The sequence below is a fragment of the Pleurodeles waltl genome, chromosome 11, assembly GCF_031143425.1.
Source record: "Pleurodeles waltl isolate 20211129_DDA chromosome 11, aPleWal1.hap1.20221129, whole genome shotgun sequence".
Classification (NCBI taxonomy): domain Eukaryota; kingdom Metazoa; phylum Chordata; class Amphibia; order Caudata; family Salamandridae; genus Pleurodeles; species Pleurodeles waltl.
Window position 1 is genome coordinate 690,770,017 of NC_090450.1, and position 18,987 is coordinate 690,789,003.

General features: G+C 45.3%; 1 protein-coding gene across 1 annotated transcript in view; it reads right to left on the reverse strand.

Annotated features, from left to right (window-relative positions):
* Positions 1–605: 605 nt before the first annotated feature.
* The window catches only part of LOC138265976 (actin, gamma-enteric smooth muscle-like), a 44,340-nt gene continuing 25,958 nt past the window's right edge, over positions 606–18,987 (reverse strand). The window contains exons 8-9 of the mRNA XM_069214212.1: positions 17,136–17,317; positions 606–844 (exon numbers count right to left, since the gene is read on the reverse strand). Of these exons, the coding sequence (XP_069070313.1) occupies positions 701–844; positions 17,136–17,317 (326 nt within the window). The 3' untranslated portion in view covers positions 606–700. The remainder of the gene's footprint in view (positions 845–17,135; positions 17,318–18,987) is intronic.

Consider the following 18,987-nt stretch of genomic DNA (forward strand, 5'->3'; position numbering starts at 1 on the left):
ATGAATGGTAGATCCAGGAAATAGAAAACTGTAAGAGCATATCCAGGAAGGAAAGGCAGACTTAGGTCTGGGATGGTTATTGAGGAGCTGATGGATGAGTTAAGTAGACACTAATCTCGCTAACAAGGGGGCAAGCATGTACGAGTACAGACCAAAGTGGGTGGTGAATTTAGGGGAGGTCAGAACAGTTTCTTTATTAGCCTACCGTTTAGGGTACTTTTGTAATGTCCTACTCCTTGGCATAGCACTGTTTTGCTTGTGCAGTCCTGTCACATTTGAGTAGCCTCTTACCTCGCTTGTGTCTGCTTTGGGTTGTGGTTTGTTGCTAAATAAACATAGGTGTACTGGGCCTTATGACTGTAGCATATCTAAATCATCACTGGCCACACTTTTTCAGCAGTTGCTTTCTAAATATATTTATGTATCTGTAAAGATGACACATGGTACCATACTATACCTGCTGAAATCCAATTTGCTGGAACATTTTGTGTAATTTGACTCAGTGTAGTTTTGGGTGCAGCATTAATCAGTCATGTACATGGAGGCCTAGAACACAGCTGTGAAGAAGGGCATGCAACTTGAGAGAGACAACAGGAGCTATGCAGTATGTTATTTTGCAAGTTTAATGTTTGTAAGGTTACAGGCAAAGAGAAGTCAATCCAAGATGTAGTGTTGGGTAGTGGTTAGTGGGTCGTGGGTCTTAGAAGCACTTCCTGTGCACAATGGAGGGGCCCGCCTCATCGTACTCTGGTTTACTGATCCACATCTGCTGGAAGGTGGAGAGGGAGGCTAGGATAGATCCTCCGATCCATACAGAGTACTTTCTCTCCGGGGGCGCAATTATCTGCAGGGAAGAAGAAGAATAAAAGTTAGTGATATAGAGTGCTATAAATGTATGTTAGATGTGAATCTTTATGGAATGTATAATGCTAAAGCCTTTTGGGAAGGTCTCAAATCACTTGTATTACATTTTACCATCAACAATGACAGACAAACTTTATGAGAAATCTCAAGCTACTTTAACAAGCTGTTGCTCAAAGGTCATTAGTTCTGGAGCAGAGACAGTAGAAACATGTCTTTTGGTTGATTGACTCTGTAGTAATCCCACTATAGTGTTCAAAAGGTGGCCAGCCTGTTCTCAAAGCCAAAGTTCATTTTAAGGTGGTGTGTGCTAGTACCAGAGGTATCTTGAAATGCATTTATGGTCTGTATGGTATCTTCTAATTCATGGTATATTGGGCTACGATGTACCTTCTAGTGCAGAAGAACTACTTTAGAAGGAGTATTATAGTCAGGTGGGGTGGTCTGGGAGGCATTCTCTAGTGCTGTGGGTGTAAAGTGAAAATATCTTCAAGCACAAGAAGAGACTACTAGAAACTCTAGACTAATACTACAGGTATGATCTATACAAAACTTGTAGAGCAGTAAGTGTGGTACAAAAGGTATTTTCACATACACAAGTTGTTGTTTTTTTGGGTACTGATTCTTAACCTTTTGACTTGTGTAAGGAAATGCCTCCTTGGCATGGTTGCCCCCTGACTTTTTGCCTTTGCTGATGCTATGTTTACAATTGAAAGTGTGCTGAGGCCTGCTAACCAGGCCCCAGCACCAGTGTTCTTTCCCTAACCTGTACTTTTGTATCCACAATTGGCAGACCCTGGCATCCAGATAAGTCCCTTGTAACTGGTACTTCTAGTACCAAGGGCCCTGATGCCAAGGAAGGTCTCTAAGGGCTGCAGCATGTCTTATGCCACCCTGGAGACCTCTCACTCAGCACAGACACACTGCTTGCCAGCTTGTGTGTGCTAGTGAGGACAAAACGAGTAAGTCGACATGGCACTCCCCTCAGGGTGCCATGCCAGCCTCTCACTGCCTATGCAGTATAGGTAAGACACCCCTCTAGCAGGCCTTACAGCCCTAAGGCAGGGTGCACTATACCATAGGTGAGGGTACCAGTGCATGAGCATGGTACCCCTACAGTGTCTAAATAAAACCTTAGACATTGTAAGTGCAGGGTAGCCATAAGAGTATATGGTCTGGGAGTCTGTCAAACACGAACTCCACAGCACCATAATGGCTACACTGAAAACTGGGAAGTTTGGTATCAAACTTCTCAGCACAATAAATGCACACTGATGCCAGTGTACATTTTATTGTAAAATACACCACAGAGGGCACCTTAGAGGTGCCCCCTGAAACTTAACCGACTATCTGTGTAGGCTGACTAGTTTTAGCAGCCTGCCACAAACCGAGACATGTTGCTGGCCCCATGGGGAGAGTGCCTTTGTCACTCTGAGGCCAGTAACAAAGCCTGCACTGGGTGGAGATGCTAACACCTCTCCCAGGCAGGAATTGTCACACCTGGCGGTGAGCCTCAAAGGCTCACCTCCTTTGTGCCAACCCAGCAGGACACTCCAGCTAGTGGAGTTGCCCGCCCCCTCCGGCCAGGCCCCACTTTTGGCGGCAAGGCCGGAGAAAATAATGAGAATAACAAGGAGGAGTCACTGGCCAGTCAGGACAGCCCCTAAGGTGTCCTGAGCTGAGGTGACTCTAACTTTTAGAAATCCTCCATCTTGCAGATGGAGGATTCCCCCAATAGGGTTAGGATTGTGACCCCCTCCCCTTGGGAGGAGGCACAAAGAGGGTGTACCCACCCTCCGGGCTAGTAGCCATTGGCTACTAACCCCCCAGACCTAAACACGCCCTTAAATTTAGTATTTAAGGGCTACCCTGAACCCTAGAAAATTAGATTCCTGCAACTACAAGAAGAAGGACTGCCCAGCTGAAAACCCCTGCAGCGGAAGACCAGAAGACGACAACTGCCTTGGCTCCAGAAACTCACCGGCCTGTCTCCTGCCTTCCAAAGATCCTGCTCCAGCGACGCCTTCCAAAGGGACCAGCGACCTCGACATCCTCTGAGGACTGCCCCTGCTTCGAAAAGACAAGAAACTCCCGAGGACAGCGGACCTGCTCCAAGAAAAGCTGCAACTTTGTTTCCAGCAACTTTAAAGAACCCTGCAAGCTCCCCGCAAGAAGCGTGAGACTTGCAACACTGCACCCGGCGACCCCGACTCGGCTGGTGGCGATCCAACACCTCAGGAGGGACCCCAGGACTACTCTGATACTGTGAGTACCAAAACCTGTCCCCCCTGAGCCCCCACAGCGCCGCCTGCAGAGGGAATCCCGAGGCTTCCCCTGACCGCGACTCTTTGAACCTAAAGTCCCGACGCCTGGGAGAGACCCTGCACCCGCAGCCCCCAGGACCTGAAGGACCGGACTTTCACTGGAGAAGTGACCCCCAGGAGTCCCTCTCCCTTGCCCAAGTGGAGGTTTCCCCGAGGAATCCCCCCCTTGCCTGCCTGCAGCGCTGAAGAGATCCCGAGATCTCTCATAGACTAACATTGAAAACCCGACGCTTGTTTCTACACTGCACCCGGCCGCCCCCGCGCTGCTGAGGGTGAAATTTCTGTGTGGACTTGTGTCCCCCCCGGTGCCCTACAAAACCCCCCTGGTCTGCCCTCCGAAGACGCGGGTACTTACCTGCAAGCAGACCGGAACCGGGGCACCCCCCTTCTCTCCATTCTAGCCTATGTGTTTTGGGCACCCCTCGGAACTCTGCACCTGACCGGCCCTGAGCTGCTGGTGTGGTGACTTTGGGGTTGCTCTGAACCCCCAACGGTGGGCTACCTTGGACCAAGAACTGAACCCTGTAAGTGTCCTACTTACCTGGTAAAACTAACAAAAACTTACCTCCCCCAGGAACTGTGAAAATTGCACTGTGTCCACTTTTAAAACAGCTATTTGTCAATAACTTGAAAAGTATACATGCAATTTTGATGATTTGAAGTTCCTAAAGTACTTACCTGCAATACCTTTCGAATGAGATATTACATGTAGAATTTGAACCTGTGGTTCTTAAAATAAACTAAGAAAAGATATTTTTCTATATAAAAACCTATTGGCTGGATTTGTCTCTGAGTGTGTGTACCTCATTTATTGTCTATGTGTATGTACAACAAATGCTTAACACTACTCCTTGGATAAGCCTACTGCTCGACCACACTACCACAAAATAGAGCATTAGTATTATCTATTTTTACCACTATTTTACCTCTAAGGGGAACCCTTGGACTCTGTGCATGCTATTCCTTACTTTGAAATAGCACATACAGAGACAACTTCCTACATTGGTGGATCAGCGGTGGGGTACAAGACTTTGCATTTGCTGGACTACTCAGCCAATATCTGATCACACGACAAATTCCAAAATTGTCATTAGAAATTGATTTTTGCAATTTTAAAAGTTTTCTAAATTCTTAAAAGACCTGCTAGGGCCTTGTGTTAGATCCTGTTTAGCATTTCTTTTAGAGTTTAAAAGTTAGTAAAAGTTTGAATTAGATTCTAGAACCAGTTGTAGATTCTTAAAAAGTATTCCAACTTTTAGAAGCAAAATGTCTAGCACAGATGTGACTGTGGTGGAACTCGACACCACACCTTACCTCCATCTTAAGATGAGGGAGCTAAGGTCACTCTGTAAAATAAAGAAAATAACAATGGGCCCCAAACCTACCAAAATACAGCTCCAGGAGCTTTTGGCAGAGTTTGAAAAGGCCAACCCCTCTGAGGGTGGCAACTCAGAGGAAGAGGATAGTGACTTGGAGGACAATTCCCCCCTACCAGTCCTATCTAGGGAGAACAGGGTCCCTCAAACCCTGACTCCAAAAATAATAGTCAGAGATGCTGGTTCCCTCACAGGAGAGACCAACACCTCTGAAATCACTGAGGATAGCCCCAGTGAAGAGGACATCCAGTTAGCCAGGATGGCCAAAAGATTGGCTTTGGAAAGACAGATCCTAGCCATAGAGAGGGAAAGACAAGAGATGGGCCTAGGACCCATCAATGGTGGCAGCAACATAAATAGGGTCAGAGATTCTCCTGACATGTTGAAAATCCCTAAAGGGATTGTAACTAAATATGAAGATGGTGATGACATCACCAAATGGTTCACAGCTTTTGAGAGGGCTTGTGTAACCAGAAAAGTGAACAGATCTCACTGGGGTGCTCTCCTTTGGGAAATGTTCACAGGAAAGTGTAGGGATAGACTCCTCACACTCTCTGGACAAGATGCAGAATCTTATGACCTCATGAAGGGTACCCTGATTGAGGGCTTTGGATTCTCCACTGAGGAGTACAGGATTAGGTTCAGGGGGGCTCAAAAATCCTCGAGCCAGACCTGGGTTGACTTTGTTGACTACTCAGTGAAAACACTAGATGGTTGGATTCAAGGCAGTGGTGTAAGTAATTATGATGGGCTGTACAATTTATTTGTGAAAGAACACCTGTTAAGTAATTGTTTCAATGATAAACTGCATCAGCATCTGGTAGACCTAGGACCAATTTCTCCCCAAGAATTGGGAAAGAAGGCGGACCATTGGGTCAAGACAAGGGTGTCCAAGACTTCAACAGGGGGTGACCAAAAGAAAGGGGTCACAAAGACTCCCCAGGGGAAGGGTGATGAGACAACCAAAACTAAAAATAGTAAAGAGTCTTCTACAGGCCCCCAAAAACCTGCACAGGAGGGTGGGCCCAGAGCCTCTTCACAAAACAATGGGTACAAGGGTAAAAACTTTGATCCCAAAAAGGCCTGGTGTCATAGCTGTAAACAGCATGGACACCAAACTGGAGACAAGGCCTGTCCCAAGAAAGGTTCCACTCCAAACTCCCATCCAGGTAACACTGGTATGGCTAGTCTCCAAGTGGGATCAACAGTGTGCCCAGAGCAAATCAGGGTCCACACTGAAGCTACTCTAGTTTCTGAGGGTGGGGTGGATTTAGCCACACTAGCTGTCTGGCCGCCTAACATGCAAAAATACAGACAGCAACTCTTAATTAATGGGACTAGAATAGAGGGCCTGAGGGATACAGGTGCCAGTGTCACCATGGTGACAGAGAAACTGGTTTCCCCTGGCCAATACCTGACTGGAAAAACTTACACAGTCACCAACGCTGACAATCAGAGAAAAGTACATCCCATGGCAATGGTTACTTTAGAATGGGGAGGGGTCAATGGCCTGAAACAGGTGGTGGTCTCCTCAAATATCCCAGTGGACTGTCTGCTTGGAAATGACCTGGAGTCCTCAGCATGGGCTGAGGTAGAACTAAAAACCCATGCAGCAATGCTGGGTATCCCTGAACTGGTGTGTGTGAAAACAAGAGCACAATGCAAGGCACAGGGTGAACAAGTAGAGCTGGAGTCTGGAAGAATGGCCCAGCCTACCAAGAGAACAGGAAAGTCAGTTGGGAAACCAACTGCAACACAGCAAAAGAAAGGGAACCTCTCTTCTCAGGAAGAAGTTCTGCCCTCTGAGGGAACTGAGCCTTTGGAGCTTGAACCTTATCAGGTTGAGCTCTTAGGCCCAGGGGGACCCTCAAGGGAGGAGCTGTGTAAGGGACAAGAAACCTGTCCCTCTCTTGAAGGCCTTAGGCAGCAAGCTGCTGAAGAGTCCAAAGGCAAGAAAAATGGAACGCATAGGGTCTATTGGGAAGATGGACTCCTGTACACTGAGGCCAGAGACCCCAAACCTGGTGCCACTAGGAGAGTGGTAGTGCCTCAGCTGTTCAGGAAGTTCATCCTAACATTGGCCCATGACATTCCCCTTGCTGGACATTTGGGACAAACCAAGACGTGGGAGAGGTTAGTCAACCACTTCTACTGGCCCAATATGTCCAACATGGTTAAGGAGTTTTGCCTCTCCTGCCCCACCTGTCAAGCCAGTGGTAAGACAGGTGGGCATCCAAAGGCCCCCCTCATTCCACTTCCAGTGGTGGGGGTTCCCTTTGAAAGAGTGGGTGTGGACATAGTTGGTCCACTAGAACCTCCCACAGCCTCAGGAAATATGTATATCCTGGTAGTAGTGGATCATGCTACCAGGTATCCTGAAGCTATTCCCCTTAGGTCGACTACTGCCCCTGCAGTAGCCAAGGCCCTCATTGGTATCTTTACCAGAGTGGGTTTCCCTAAGGAGGTGGTGTCTGACAGAGGTACCAACTTCATGTCAGCATACCTAAAGCACATGTGGAATGAGTGTGGGGTGACTTACAAATTCACTACACCATACCATCCACAAACTAATGGCTTAGTTGAGAGATTCAACAAGACATTAAAGGGCATGATCATGGGGCTCCCAGAAAAACTCAAAAGGAGATGGGATGTCCTCTTGCCATGCCTGCTTTTCGCTTACAGAGAGGTGCCACAGAAGGGAGTAGGATTCTCCCCCTTTGAACTTCTGTTTGGTCATCCTGTAAGGGGACCACTTGCCCTTGTTAAAGAAGGCTGGGAGAGACCTCTCCATGAGCCTAAACAGGACATAGTGGACTATGTACTTGGCCTTCGCTCTAGAATGGCAGAGTACATGGAAAAGGCAACCAAAAACCTTGAGGCCAGCCAACAGCTCCAGAAGTTTTGGTATGACCAAAAGGCCGCACTGGTTGAGTTCCAACCAGGGCAGAAAGTCTGGGTTCTGGAGCCTGTGGCTCCCAGGGCACTCCAGGACAAATGGAGTGGCCCTTACCCAGTACTAGAGAGGAAGAGTCAGGTCACCTACTTGGTGGACCTGGGCACAAGCAGGAGCCCCAAGAGGGTGATCCATGTAAACCGCCTTAAGCTCTTCCACGACAGGGCTGATGTCAATCTGTTGATGGTAACAGATGAGGATCAGGAGGCAGAGAGTGAACCTCTCCCTGATCTTCTGTCATCAGACCCAAAAGATGGTACAGTAGATGGAGTGATCTACTCAGACACCCTCTCTGGCCAACAGCAAGCTGATTGTAGGAGAGTCCTACAACAGTTTCCTGAACTCTTCTCCTTAACCCCTGGTCAGACACACCTGTGTACCCATGATGTGGACACAGGAGACAGCATGCCTGTCAAGAACAAAATCTTTAGACAGTCTGACCATGTTAAGGAAAGCATCAAGGTGGAAGTCCACAAGATGCTGGAATTGGGAGTAATTGAGCGCTCTGACAGCCCCTGGGCTAGCCCAGTGGTCTTAGTCCCCAAACCTCACACCAAAGATGGAAAGAAAGAGATGAGGTTTTGTGTGGACTACAGAGGGCTCAATTCTGTCACCAAGACAGATGCCCATCCAATTCCAAGAGCTGATGAGCTCATTGATAAATTAGGTGCTGCCAAATTTCTAAGTACCTTTGACTTGACAGCAGGGTACTGGCAAATAAAAATGGCACCTGGAGCAAAAGAAAAGACAGCATTCTCCACACCTGATGGGCATTATCAGTTTACTGTTATGCCCTTTGGTTTAAAGAATGCCCCTGCCACCTTCCAAAGGTTGGTGAATCAAGTCCTTGCTGGCTTGGAGTCCTTTAGCACAGCTTATCTTGATGATATTGCTGTCTTTAGCTCCACCTGGCAGGATCACCTGGTCCACCTGAGGAAGGTTTTGAAGGCTCTGCAATCTGCAGGCCTCTCTATCAAGGCATCCAAATGCCAGATAGGGCAGGGAACTGTGGTTTACTTGGGACACCTTGTAGGTGGAGGCCAAGTTCAGCCACTCCAACCCAAGATCCAGACTATTCTGGACTGGGTAGCTCCAAAAACCCAGACTCAAGTCAGGGCATTCCTTGGCTTGACTGGGTATTACAGGAGGTTTGTGAAGGGATATGGATCCATTGTGACAGCCCTCACTGAACTCACCTCCAAGAAAATGCCCAAGAAAGTAAACTGGACTGTGGAATGCCAACAGGCCTTTGACACCCTGAAACAGGCAATGTGCTCAGCACCAGTTCTAAAAGCTCCAGATTATTCTAAGCAGTTCATTGTGCAGACTGATGCCTCTGAACATGGGATAGGGGCAGTTTTGTCCCAAACAAATGATGATGGCCTTGACCAGCCTGTTGCTTTCATTAGCAGGAGGTTACTCCCCAGGGAGCAGCGTTGGAGTGCCATTGAGAGGGAGGCCTTTGCTGTGGTTTGGTCCCTGAAGAAGCTGAGACCATACCTCTTTGGGACTCACTTCCTAGTTCAAACTGACCACAGACCTCTCAAATGGCTGATGCAAATGAAAGGTGAAAATCCTAAACTGTTGAGGTGGTCCATCTCCCTACAGGGAATGGACTTTATAGTGGAACACAGACCTGGGACTGCCCATGCCAATGCAGATGGCCTTTCCAGGTTCTTCCACTTAGAAAATGAAGACTCTCTTGGGAAAGGTTAGTCTCATCCTCTTTCGTTTGGGGGGGGGTTGTGTAAGGAAATGCCTCCTTGGCATGGTTGCCCCCTGACTTTTTGCCTTTGCTGATGCTATGTTTACAATTGAAAGTGTGCTGAGGCCTGCTAACCAGGCCCCAGCACCAGTGTTCTTTCCCTAACCTGTACTTTTGTATCCACAATTGGCAGACCCTGGCATCCAGATAAGTCCCTTGTAACTGGTACTTCTAGTACCAAGGGCCCTGATGCCAAGGAAGGTCTCTAAGGGCTGCAGCATGTCTTATGCCACCCTGGAGACCTCTCACTCAGCACAGACACACTGCTTGCCAGCTTGTGTGTGCTAGTGAGGACAAAACGAGTAAGTCGACATGGCACTCCCCTCAGGGTGCCATGCCAGCCTCTCACTGCCTATGCAGTATAGGTAAGACACCCCTCTAGCAGGCCTTACAGCCCTAAGGCAGGGTGCACTATACCATAGGTGAGGGTACCAGTGCATGAGCATGGTACCCCTACAGTGTCTAAATAAAACCTTAGACATTGTAAGTGCAGGGTAGCCATAAGAGTATATGGTCTGGGAGTCTGTCAAACACGAACTCCACAGCACCATAATGGCTACACTGAAAACTGGGAAGTTTGGTATCAAACTTCTCAGCACAATAAATGCACACTGATGCCAGTGTACATTTTATTGTAAAATACACCACAGAGGGCACCTTAGAGGTGCCCCCTGAAACTTAACCGACTATCTGTGTAGGCTGACTAGTTTTAGCAGCCTGCCACAAACCGAGACATGTTGCTGGCCCCATGGGGAGAGTGCCTTTGTCACTCTGAGGCCAGTAACAAAGCCTGCACTGGGTGGAGATGCTAACACCTCTCCCAGGCAGGAATTGTCACACCTGGCGGTGAGCCTCAAAGGCTCACCTCCTTTGTGCCAACCCAGCAGGACACTCCAGCTAGTGGAGTTGCCCGCCCCCTCCGGCCAGGCCCCACTTTTGGCGGCAAGGCCGGAGAAAATAATGAGAATAACAAGGAGGAGTCACTGGCCAGTCAGGACAGCCCCTAAGGTGTCCTGAGCTGAGGTGACTCTAACTTTTAGAAATCCTCCATCTTGCAGATGGAGGATTCCCCCAATAGGGTTAGGATTGTGACCCCCTCCCCTTGGGAGGAGGCACAAAGAGGGTGTACCCACCCTCCGGGCTAGTAGCCATTGGCTACTAACCCCCCAGACCTAAACACGCCCTTAAATTTAGTATTTAAGGGCTACCCTGAACCCTAGAAAATTAGATTCCTGCAACTACAAGAAGAAGGACTGCCCAGCTGAAAACCCCTGCAGCGGAAGACCAGAAGACGACAACTGCCTTGGCTCCAGAAACTCACCGGCCTGTCTCCTGCCTTCCAAAGATCCTGCTCCAGCGACGCCTTCCAAAGGGACCAGCGACCTCGACATCCTCTGAGGACTGCCCCTGCTTCGAAAAGACAAGAAACTCCCGAGGACAGCGGACCTGCTCCAAGAAAAGCTGCAACTTTGTTTCCAGCAACTTTAAAGAACCCTGCAAGCTCCCCGCAAGAAGCGTGAGACTTGCAACACTGCACCCGGCGACCCCGACTCGGCTGGTGGCGATCCAACACCTCAGGAGGGACCCCAGGACTACTCTGATACTGTGAGTACCAAAACCTGTCCCCCCTGAGCCCCCACAGCGCCGCCTGCAGAGGGAATCCCGAGGCTTCCCCTGACCGCGACTCTTTGAACCTAAAGTCCCCACGCCTGGGAGAGACCCTGCACCCGCAGCCCCCAGGACCTGAAGGACCGGACTTTCACTGGAGAAGTGACCCCCAGGAGTCCCTCTCCCTTGCCCAAGTGGAGGTTTCCCCGAGGAATCCCCCCCTTGCCTGCCTGCAGCGCTGAAGAGATCCCGAGATCTCTCATAGACTAACATTGAAAACCTGACGCTTGTTTCTACACTGCACCCGGCCGCCCCCGCGCTGCTGAGGGTGAAATTTCTGTGTGGACTTGTGTCCCCCCCGGTGCCCTACAAAACCCCCCTGGTCTGCCCTCCGAAGACGCGGGTACTTACCTGCAAGCAGACCGGAACCGGGGCACCCCCCTTCTCTCCATTCTAGCCTATGTGTTTTGGGCACCCCTCGGAACTCTGCACCTGACCGGCCCTGAGCTGCTGGTGTGGTGACTTTGGGGTTGCTCTGAACCCCCAACGGTGGGCTACCTTGGACCAAGAACTGAACCCTGTAAGTGTCCTACTTACCTGGTAAAACTAACAAAAACTTACCTCCCCCAGGAACTGTGAAAATTGCACTGTGTCCACTTTTAAAACAGCTATTTGTCAATAACTTGAAAAGTATACATGCAATTTTGATGATTTGAAGTTCCTAAAGTACTTACCTGCAATACCTTTCGAATGAGATATTACATGTAGAATTTGAACCTGTGGTTCTTAAAATAAACTAAGAAAAGATATTTTTCTATATAAAAACCTATTGGCTGGATTTGTCTCTGAGTGTGTGTACCTCATTTATTGTCTATGTGTATGTACAACAAATGCTTAACACTACTCCTTGGATAAGCCTACTGCTCGACCACACTACCACAAAATAGAGCATTAGTATTATCTATTTTTACCACTATTTTACCTCTAAGGGGAACCCTTGGACTCTGTGCATGCTATTCCTTACTTTGAAATAGCACATACAGAGACAACTTCCTACAACTTGTGTGGAAACCAGGGTATCACTGCTGGAAGTTGGGCATGCTGCCTGAGCAATTTCTACAACTTGAACCTCACAAGCATATACCGATACACAAATGATCAAGTATTGTATTTAGCTCACCAATAAAAAACATTTAAAATCAAACTTTTATTTGGAAGGTTGGGTCTTTTCAAAATGTCGCTTTATTTCTAAAAGACAAAGCGATCTGCTAGACTCTAACATATCACTTTGTCTTATTTGCTTCTAAAGCATAGTCTTTTTGTCGGCATATTCCAGTGCTGCTTCTACTGAGATCACCAATCATTCATTCTAAGATCAGTTTGCTGTACTTGTGCTGCTCTCATGAATCAAGATAAGGATACCATCTTAGTTTTGAGCATCCAATTTCAAAACCCTTCACATTTACAGAACATTAAATTTTGCTTTTTTTATATATATGTACTTTATTAATCTACTAATAATATTTCATTTTATAAAAATGTGCGTATCCTCTAAGTAGGTGTTTCGGAACCCCGGGGGTCAATGGACTACAGGTTAATAGCCACTGGTCTAATAAAATGTGCTGGAAAGGGAATGTCGTCGACCAAAAGAGGTGTGGTCTTAGGAGGTTTATTATTCTCTTCAATATGTGATTTAGTCGTATCTTCCTTTACAAGACGTGTGGCTAGGCGGTATCTTCAACTGCTGGATGTGTGTTCTAGCAGTCATATGTTATCAGATGAGGTATGGCCAAGAAACATCTTCTCATACATTAAGTGGAGTTCAGTAGAGGAGATGTGGTAAGGATGAACCATCTGGTGCCAAAGATGTGTAGTAAGAAGTGTCTTCTACTGGAGCAAGTGTAGTCTAGAACGGATGATCTATATGGTATTTTCTGGGAGAGCAGTGGTAGTGTATAAGGTATCCTCTGGTACAAGGGTTGTTATCTAAATGGCATGTGTATGCTCTTAGGATGTAACTTCTCGATCAGATGGTATGGTCTATATTGTCTAATGCATGGTGCGTGCATAAGAGTATTTCTATTAAAGCATTAGATAATGTCTAGGGAGTATTGTCTAGAAAATCGAGGTGAAATCTATGGAACTATTGTAGATAGGCATTTCTAATGCATACACTTAAACTATTCATCCAATCTTGACACCCCTCTCTTCCAACATTTGACACCAAGTCCTCCTACACCAGGGACACACACACTGAGGGAGCTACTCCAGTTGAGGGACATTAACTCCACTTTTATCCTACAACCAGTATGATTGTTTTTTACAGAGGTGGCAGGATGCCAGGTATAGGCAGTGCTACCAGAGGAGTCTGTGTTCCTTGCATTTTGTCGTAGATACATTAATGCTTTTAAAGTGCTGCAAAAGCAAATCACAAATATACATGGAGAGCCTTCTGCTTTTCTTTTTCGTGCAGAGATCACTGCACATATGGTAGGAACTGTGGGAGGGACAAGGGAAAGTGGCTGGGAAATCTGGAATACTTACTCCTAATTGGGAAGGGACAGGCTACTTCAAACACCTACCCACAAAGGGTTAAGGTTACTGCTCTTAATAAACTACACTTCTGAAGTTACAGCCAAAAAGGTCACAAAACGTGCACTTCAGCCAGTCTTTGGACTAACATTCCCAGGGAATTGTATATATCGTGACCTGAGGACCCTTCGAGTAATGGTATTAATTAATTGAGCCATGATTGATATAATAGAACAGGCCACTTTGTTACGGTTATGGCATTGCGTTGATAGGAGATTGTGTTTTAATCTGATGAATCTTTGTGTGGGAATACAAATGGATTGAGTTATGACTGATGCATTGGCATATGGCACTTAAGGCAATTGTGTAAAGGTACACCGACGAGCTTTAAGGACATCTAAATCTCTAATATGGTGTGCCTTAAAATGAAATAAAATTTGTCAATTTAGAAACAGCTTATATGTAGTAGGAGTTTAGTACATAGGACTGGCACAAAGGTTGAAATAGGAAGGCCAGCCTTTGCTCACGCTCTGTTGCACATCAATCTGCATATGAACTGCACATGTCCCGCATGTGTCACTTTATTGGGGCTTTGAAGGTATATTGACCTTGGCCTATGCACTATAATAATAACTTTTTATGAACTGCACATGCCACTTTATTCTCCTTTATATCATATTCATGATAATAATAGCCTTTGATTGACTGGGTGTGTCACTTTATTGGGGCTCTGAAGGAATAGTGATCTTGACCTATCCGCATTTAATAATGATTTCTTACGAACAGCACATGGCACTTTATTTCGCCTTACATCATGTTTATGGTAATACTAAATTTGAATGTATGGTACATGTCACTTTATTGGGGCATTGAAGGCATATTGAGGTTGGCCTGTGAATTTTTAATATCAAATGTGTATGAATAGTACAAGTTATTCAATTTGATTTTATATTAGGTTCATGATAATAGTAACATTTTATGGATTGCACGTGTCATTTTATTGGGGCATTGAAGGCATATTGACTTTGGGTTACGCATTAGTTATAAAAAAATTCTATTAATGACGTGTCACTTTGTTGAGACATTGAAGGTGTATTAACCTTGGCTTAGGCACTACCGAAAATAACTTTTTATGAACATCATGTGCCACTTTATAGGGACATTGAAGGAACACGGAATATGTTAGAAGGAATTAAAATACTTCTGCTTCATGAATATCATTTAGAACCTTACAGATAGTAATGATTTACAGCTGAGTATTTGAGACCTTCTGAACGTAATCAGCCATATAAGATCTGGCAAAATCAATGTTTGTTTATGATGCGCTGTTGTTATATAAGGTTTCTTACATCAGCCTTTTAAATGTATGTGACATTAATATTTGGGAATATGGAGTTGAACATCTTTGAAAGTAAAAATGGTGGCTGAAATGGGTCATTCCAATGCTTGGAAATGTAATGTCTTGTTGTGCATGGAAAGTTTAGGGGTGACCTGTCTAGCGGGGGCCGAGAAAAAGGGGGTGGGTCAAAAAAAGTGCATTTCCCATGTTAATTCCGACAGAGATTTAGACGAGACAAAAACTTTCCATGTAAAACAAGATCCTTGGGCACACTTTTTTTAAAAATAAAATTTCAGAAAGATTCATCAAACAGCACCAAATATATAGCCAAGTCAAAAGACGCGTTTCCTATAGACACTAGGTCCTAACTATAACTACCTACTAGTGACTGCCAGTAGGTAAAAAAAACTAAAACAAATATATATATATATATATATATACATACATATAAATTTTCTTTTCTCAGCAATCTACTGCCGGTCGGTTACATCCACCTCATGGTGTTGGCAGGTGCATGTCCTACTACAAATCCATCATCCAGTGCGTACTCTCTTACAATCACAGGTGAGAGACAAAAAAAAAGACTGCACTCCAAGGTATTTTCCAAAGTGCTGTACACATGGCAATGCTTTTGAACCAAAATGATCTTCATCAACGACCAAAAACAAAGACCGTTTTGGTTGACCCACGTTGCCACAAATAAAGCACTTCACGACAGACCGTGGAGTGCTGTAAAAAGTTGGATTGAATTACAAAGTAATAATTTTTTAATCTTGAAGAAATAATTAACCCAAAACATAACTTTATTAAATGTAATAAATATTAGTTAAATATGTTAGAACATTAAAATGTTGGGAACTTCACTGAAGACTATGAAATGACTCAGGGCTAAAAATGGCTGGTGGAAGCCTTCTGCTCCACCATACCAATGTTTATTTTCTGTTTCTGCCTTTTTAATTTAGAACATCTAGCCTCAGTGGATGGAATATTCTAATAGCTATTCTGCCTTAGGCTAAAACATTTGTTAAAGGAACTGTCACCCGTTTTAGTCCCTTGTCTGTGGCCCAGACCTATAAATCAGGTTCATGGCCTTTAACAAGTGATATACCCACGGCTGTGGGCTATAAGGCTATAAAATGAAAGTGTTTTTCTTTTAAATGTTGATTAAAGATATATATATATATATATATATATATATATAAATTATATTTTAATAATTTGTGTTAGTACTGTAGCATGTTATTTTAATAGTTCTGGTTTGATTATTATTATTATTTTAATTCGATTTTCATTTACATTAAGATATATGTATTTTTGTTAGAGTTAATAAACATCATTAGTATTCCCTATACTATACTATAGGGCAGTGTTCTTCAAATATTTTAAGACCGTGCCTCCACTAATGAAAACAAAATGTCATCAACTTCCCACACCCTCAGAATAACATACATATTTTTTCACAACTATTCCCTAAAACTAGCAACTATAAACCTATTCAATAGTTAAAATATTACAGTAATCCCTTTAAAAATGCAAATAAATACATGAATGCCAACATTCTACGGGCAAGTTTGGTCTCCTTAAAGTGTAAAAATATTGACTAAGTGATCCTTTATTAGACATGGAAGTAGGGACTTTGAAGGCTATTTGGACAGCCCCTACCTCTGATACATACTCCCAAGCTAGGACATAAGTGACAAAGGATATTATGTCCCACTGCGGACGGGACCCCTGCACTGTTTTTTTCCATTACAAAGCAAGCGGTTTTCTGCATGATGGTCACCTCAGAGATTGCATGTGATCAGTTTAGGCCTGGCAGTTGGAAGACCTCTTCCACATGGAGAACTTCTCTGATGATTGAAAAACTACTAGTAGCAACTTTACAATTGTAAATTCTGTCTTAGATGATTCCACCCCTGACTCAAAGGGGTAGATGTAAATCTACACCCTAGTGTAATTCTACACCCTGAAATGGTGAATAGCAACAAAAGGTGTAGACGTACGGCTAAGTACAACTCTTGAGTAAATGTACACAGTGCAAATTTAACTTTGTAAATCAGGCTATTTATTCCCTGCATTGGGCTTTTGCTTCTGAAATAAATCCACTTTTGGTAGTCTTTGTTGCTTTCAATTGAACTATCTTGCCTGACAACAATAAATTCTTAAAGGTAGATAAACAATTGATTAATTGGTGCCCCTGTGACATGGAGTCACATGGCAGCCCAAGGAATGACTGTAGATAGACAGCTGGGGTAAATACAAACTGCAAAGTTTAGCAGTCAATGCTGTAATGTAATCTGTAAATGGTAATTTCTAATACACATAACGTGACCTAGCATTGAAAAGGTTTGTGTTCCCCATTCTAGCCTCCCCATACCTTTATCTTCATGGTGCTGGGCGCCAGGGCCGTGATTTCCTTCTGCATTCTGTCAGCAATGCCTGGGTACATAGTGGACCCTCCGGATAGGACATTATTGGCGTACAAATCCTTCCTGATATCAATGTCACACTTCATGATGGAATTATATGTAGTCTCGTGAATGCCAGCAGACTCCATGCCTGTGAGGGAAGTGACAAAAAGAGGAAATTAGTCAGTACCAACAGATTTGACTTTCCAATGGAAAAATAATGGCCCAGATTTAAGAGGGCCTTGCGCCTCCTTGCACCAAATTAGCATCATTTTTCATGATCCTAATGTGGCCCAATAATGCCAAATTCCCCGCCCCATATTTACAAGGTGGCGCAATGCATGCATTGCGCCACTCTGTAACCCCTTGTGCCAAATTATGCCTGTGCCTGGCATGATGTATGCAATGGGGCGTTTCCCCATTAGGAGGACCGCAAAATGGCGCAGTTGAATCTCAGAGATCACAGAGCACAGAGCAGGTGTTAAAAGGGGGCATACCATTGTTTTCAATGGGCCCCTATGTTCTCTGCAGGATTAGTGCCAAAATGTTGGTGCTAGTCCTGCACAGTACATCAATAGCGTCAAAAATGTTGACGCTATTGCCCCTACTATACACCATGGTGCGCCATATATTAAATACAGCGCACACATGGTGGGTGGAGGGGTGATAAGGGGCGCAAGAAACGTGGCGCTGAATTGGATGCATCACCACTTTTCTTAAATTCGGCTCAATATTTGAAGGATGTATATGGGAACATTTGAATGTAGTTTCATATGTAAAAAAAAAAATCTTCCAAAGTTAAATTGATGATTTAAAAACTATTTTAAAAAAATCCACAAAACAGAGTACTGAATTCTGCCTAGTTTTAGCAGAATGTTAGCATTTTGTCACCAAAAGGTCCTAACGGACTGTTTGAAAATGAGAGCGTAAACTAACCTGGGACGGGTAGGTGGAAGATTGTCTTTGGTGAGCGTTGACATAAACAAACCCCAGCCTTTAGAGATTCTCTTTCTGCCCTGCTGCTTTTCCAGAGATTGTTTGACACTATATTAAGGTTAATAATTGAACTACAAAAATCAGTGGCGGCCCGTCCTTTAGGGCGGAGGGGCCACGCCCCCCCCACCTTTTGCCCCCATGAAGAGTGTCTGTCAGGCTGAACAAAGGTCAGCCTGACAGACACTCTTCATGTTCAGGTCAGGCAGCCAGGAGCAGACATGCACGATTTGTGCACACTCCTGGCTGCCTGAGCTGAACTTTGCTGGGCTGAGGAGATCACAGCTCCTATGGGTGTGACCGCCTCTGCCCAGCAAAGGTGTCTCGAGGCCCTCCCCTGGGTGACGAGGAAAGCGTCACCAATTGACACTCTCCCTGGGCGCTTCAGTTTAAGCCCTGAAGTGCCCAGGGGAAATGTCCCAGGGGAAATGTCAATCAGTGACACTTCGTCACAGAGTGGGGTGGGGTCAGCAGTCTCACTGACCCCATCCCACTCTGTGACGAGGCTGGGACTGCTGCCTTCCCTCATTGGCTGACCTGTGGTCAGCCAATGAGGGAAGGCAGCAGTCCCAACCCTCCTGGGACCTGGAGGCCGAGAATGAGTGTGTGTGATGTTTTAAAATGAATGTTTGGTGCGTGCGTGCATGTTTGAATGGTATGAGAGTTGTTAATGGCTGTGCGTGCGTGTCTGTGTGTGAAAGAATGTGTGTGTGTGTGTGTGCCCCGCCTGCCCCCTCCCTCCTAAAGCTGCCGGCCGCCACTGACAAAAATATTAAAGTCACTAATTCGCATACTTCTACATCGTAAGGTAAGCAGGGCCAGACTGGG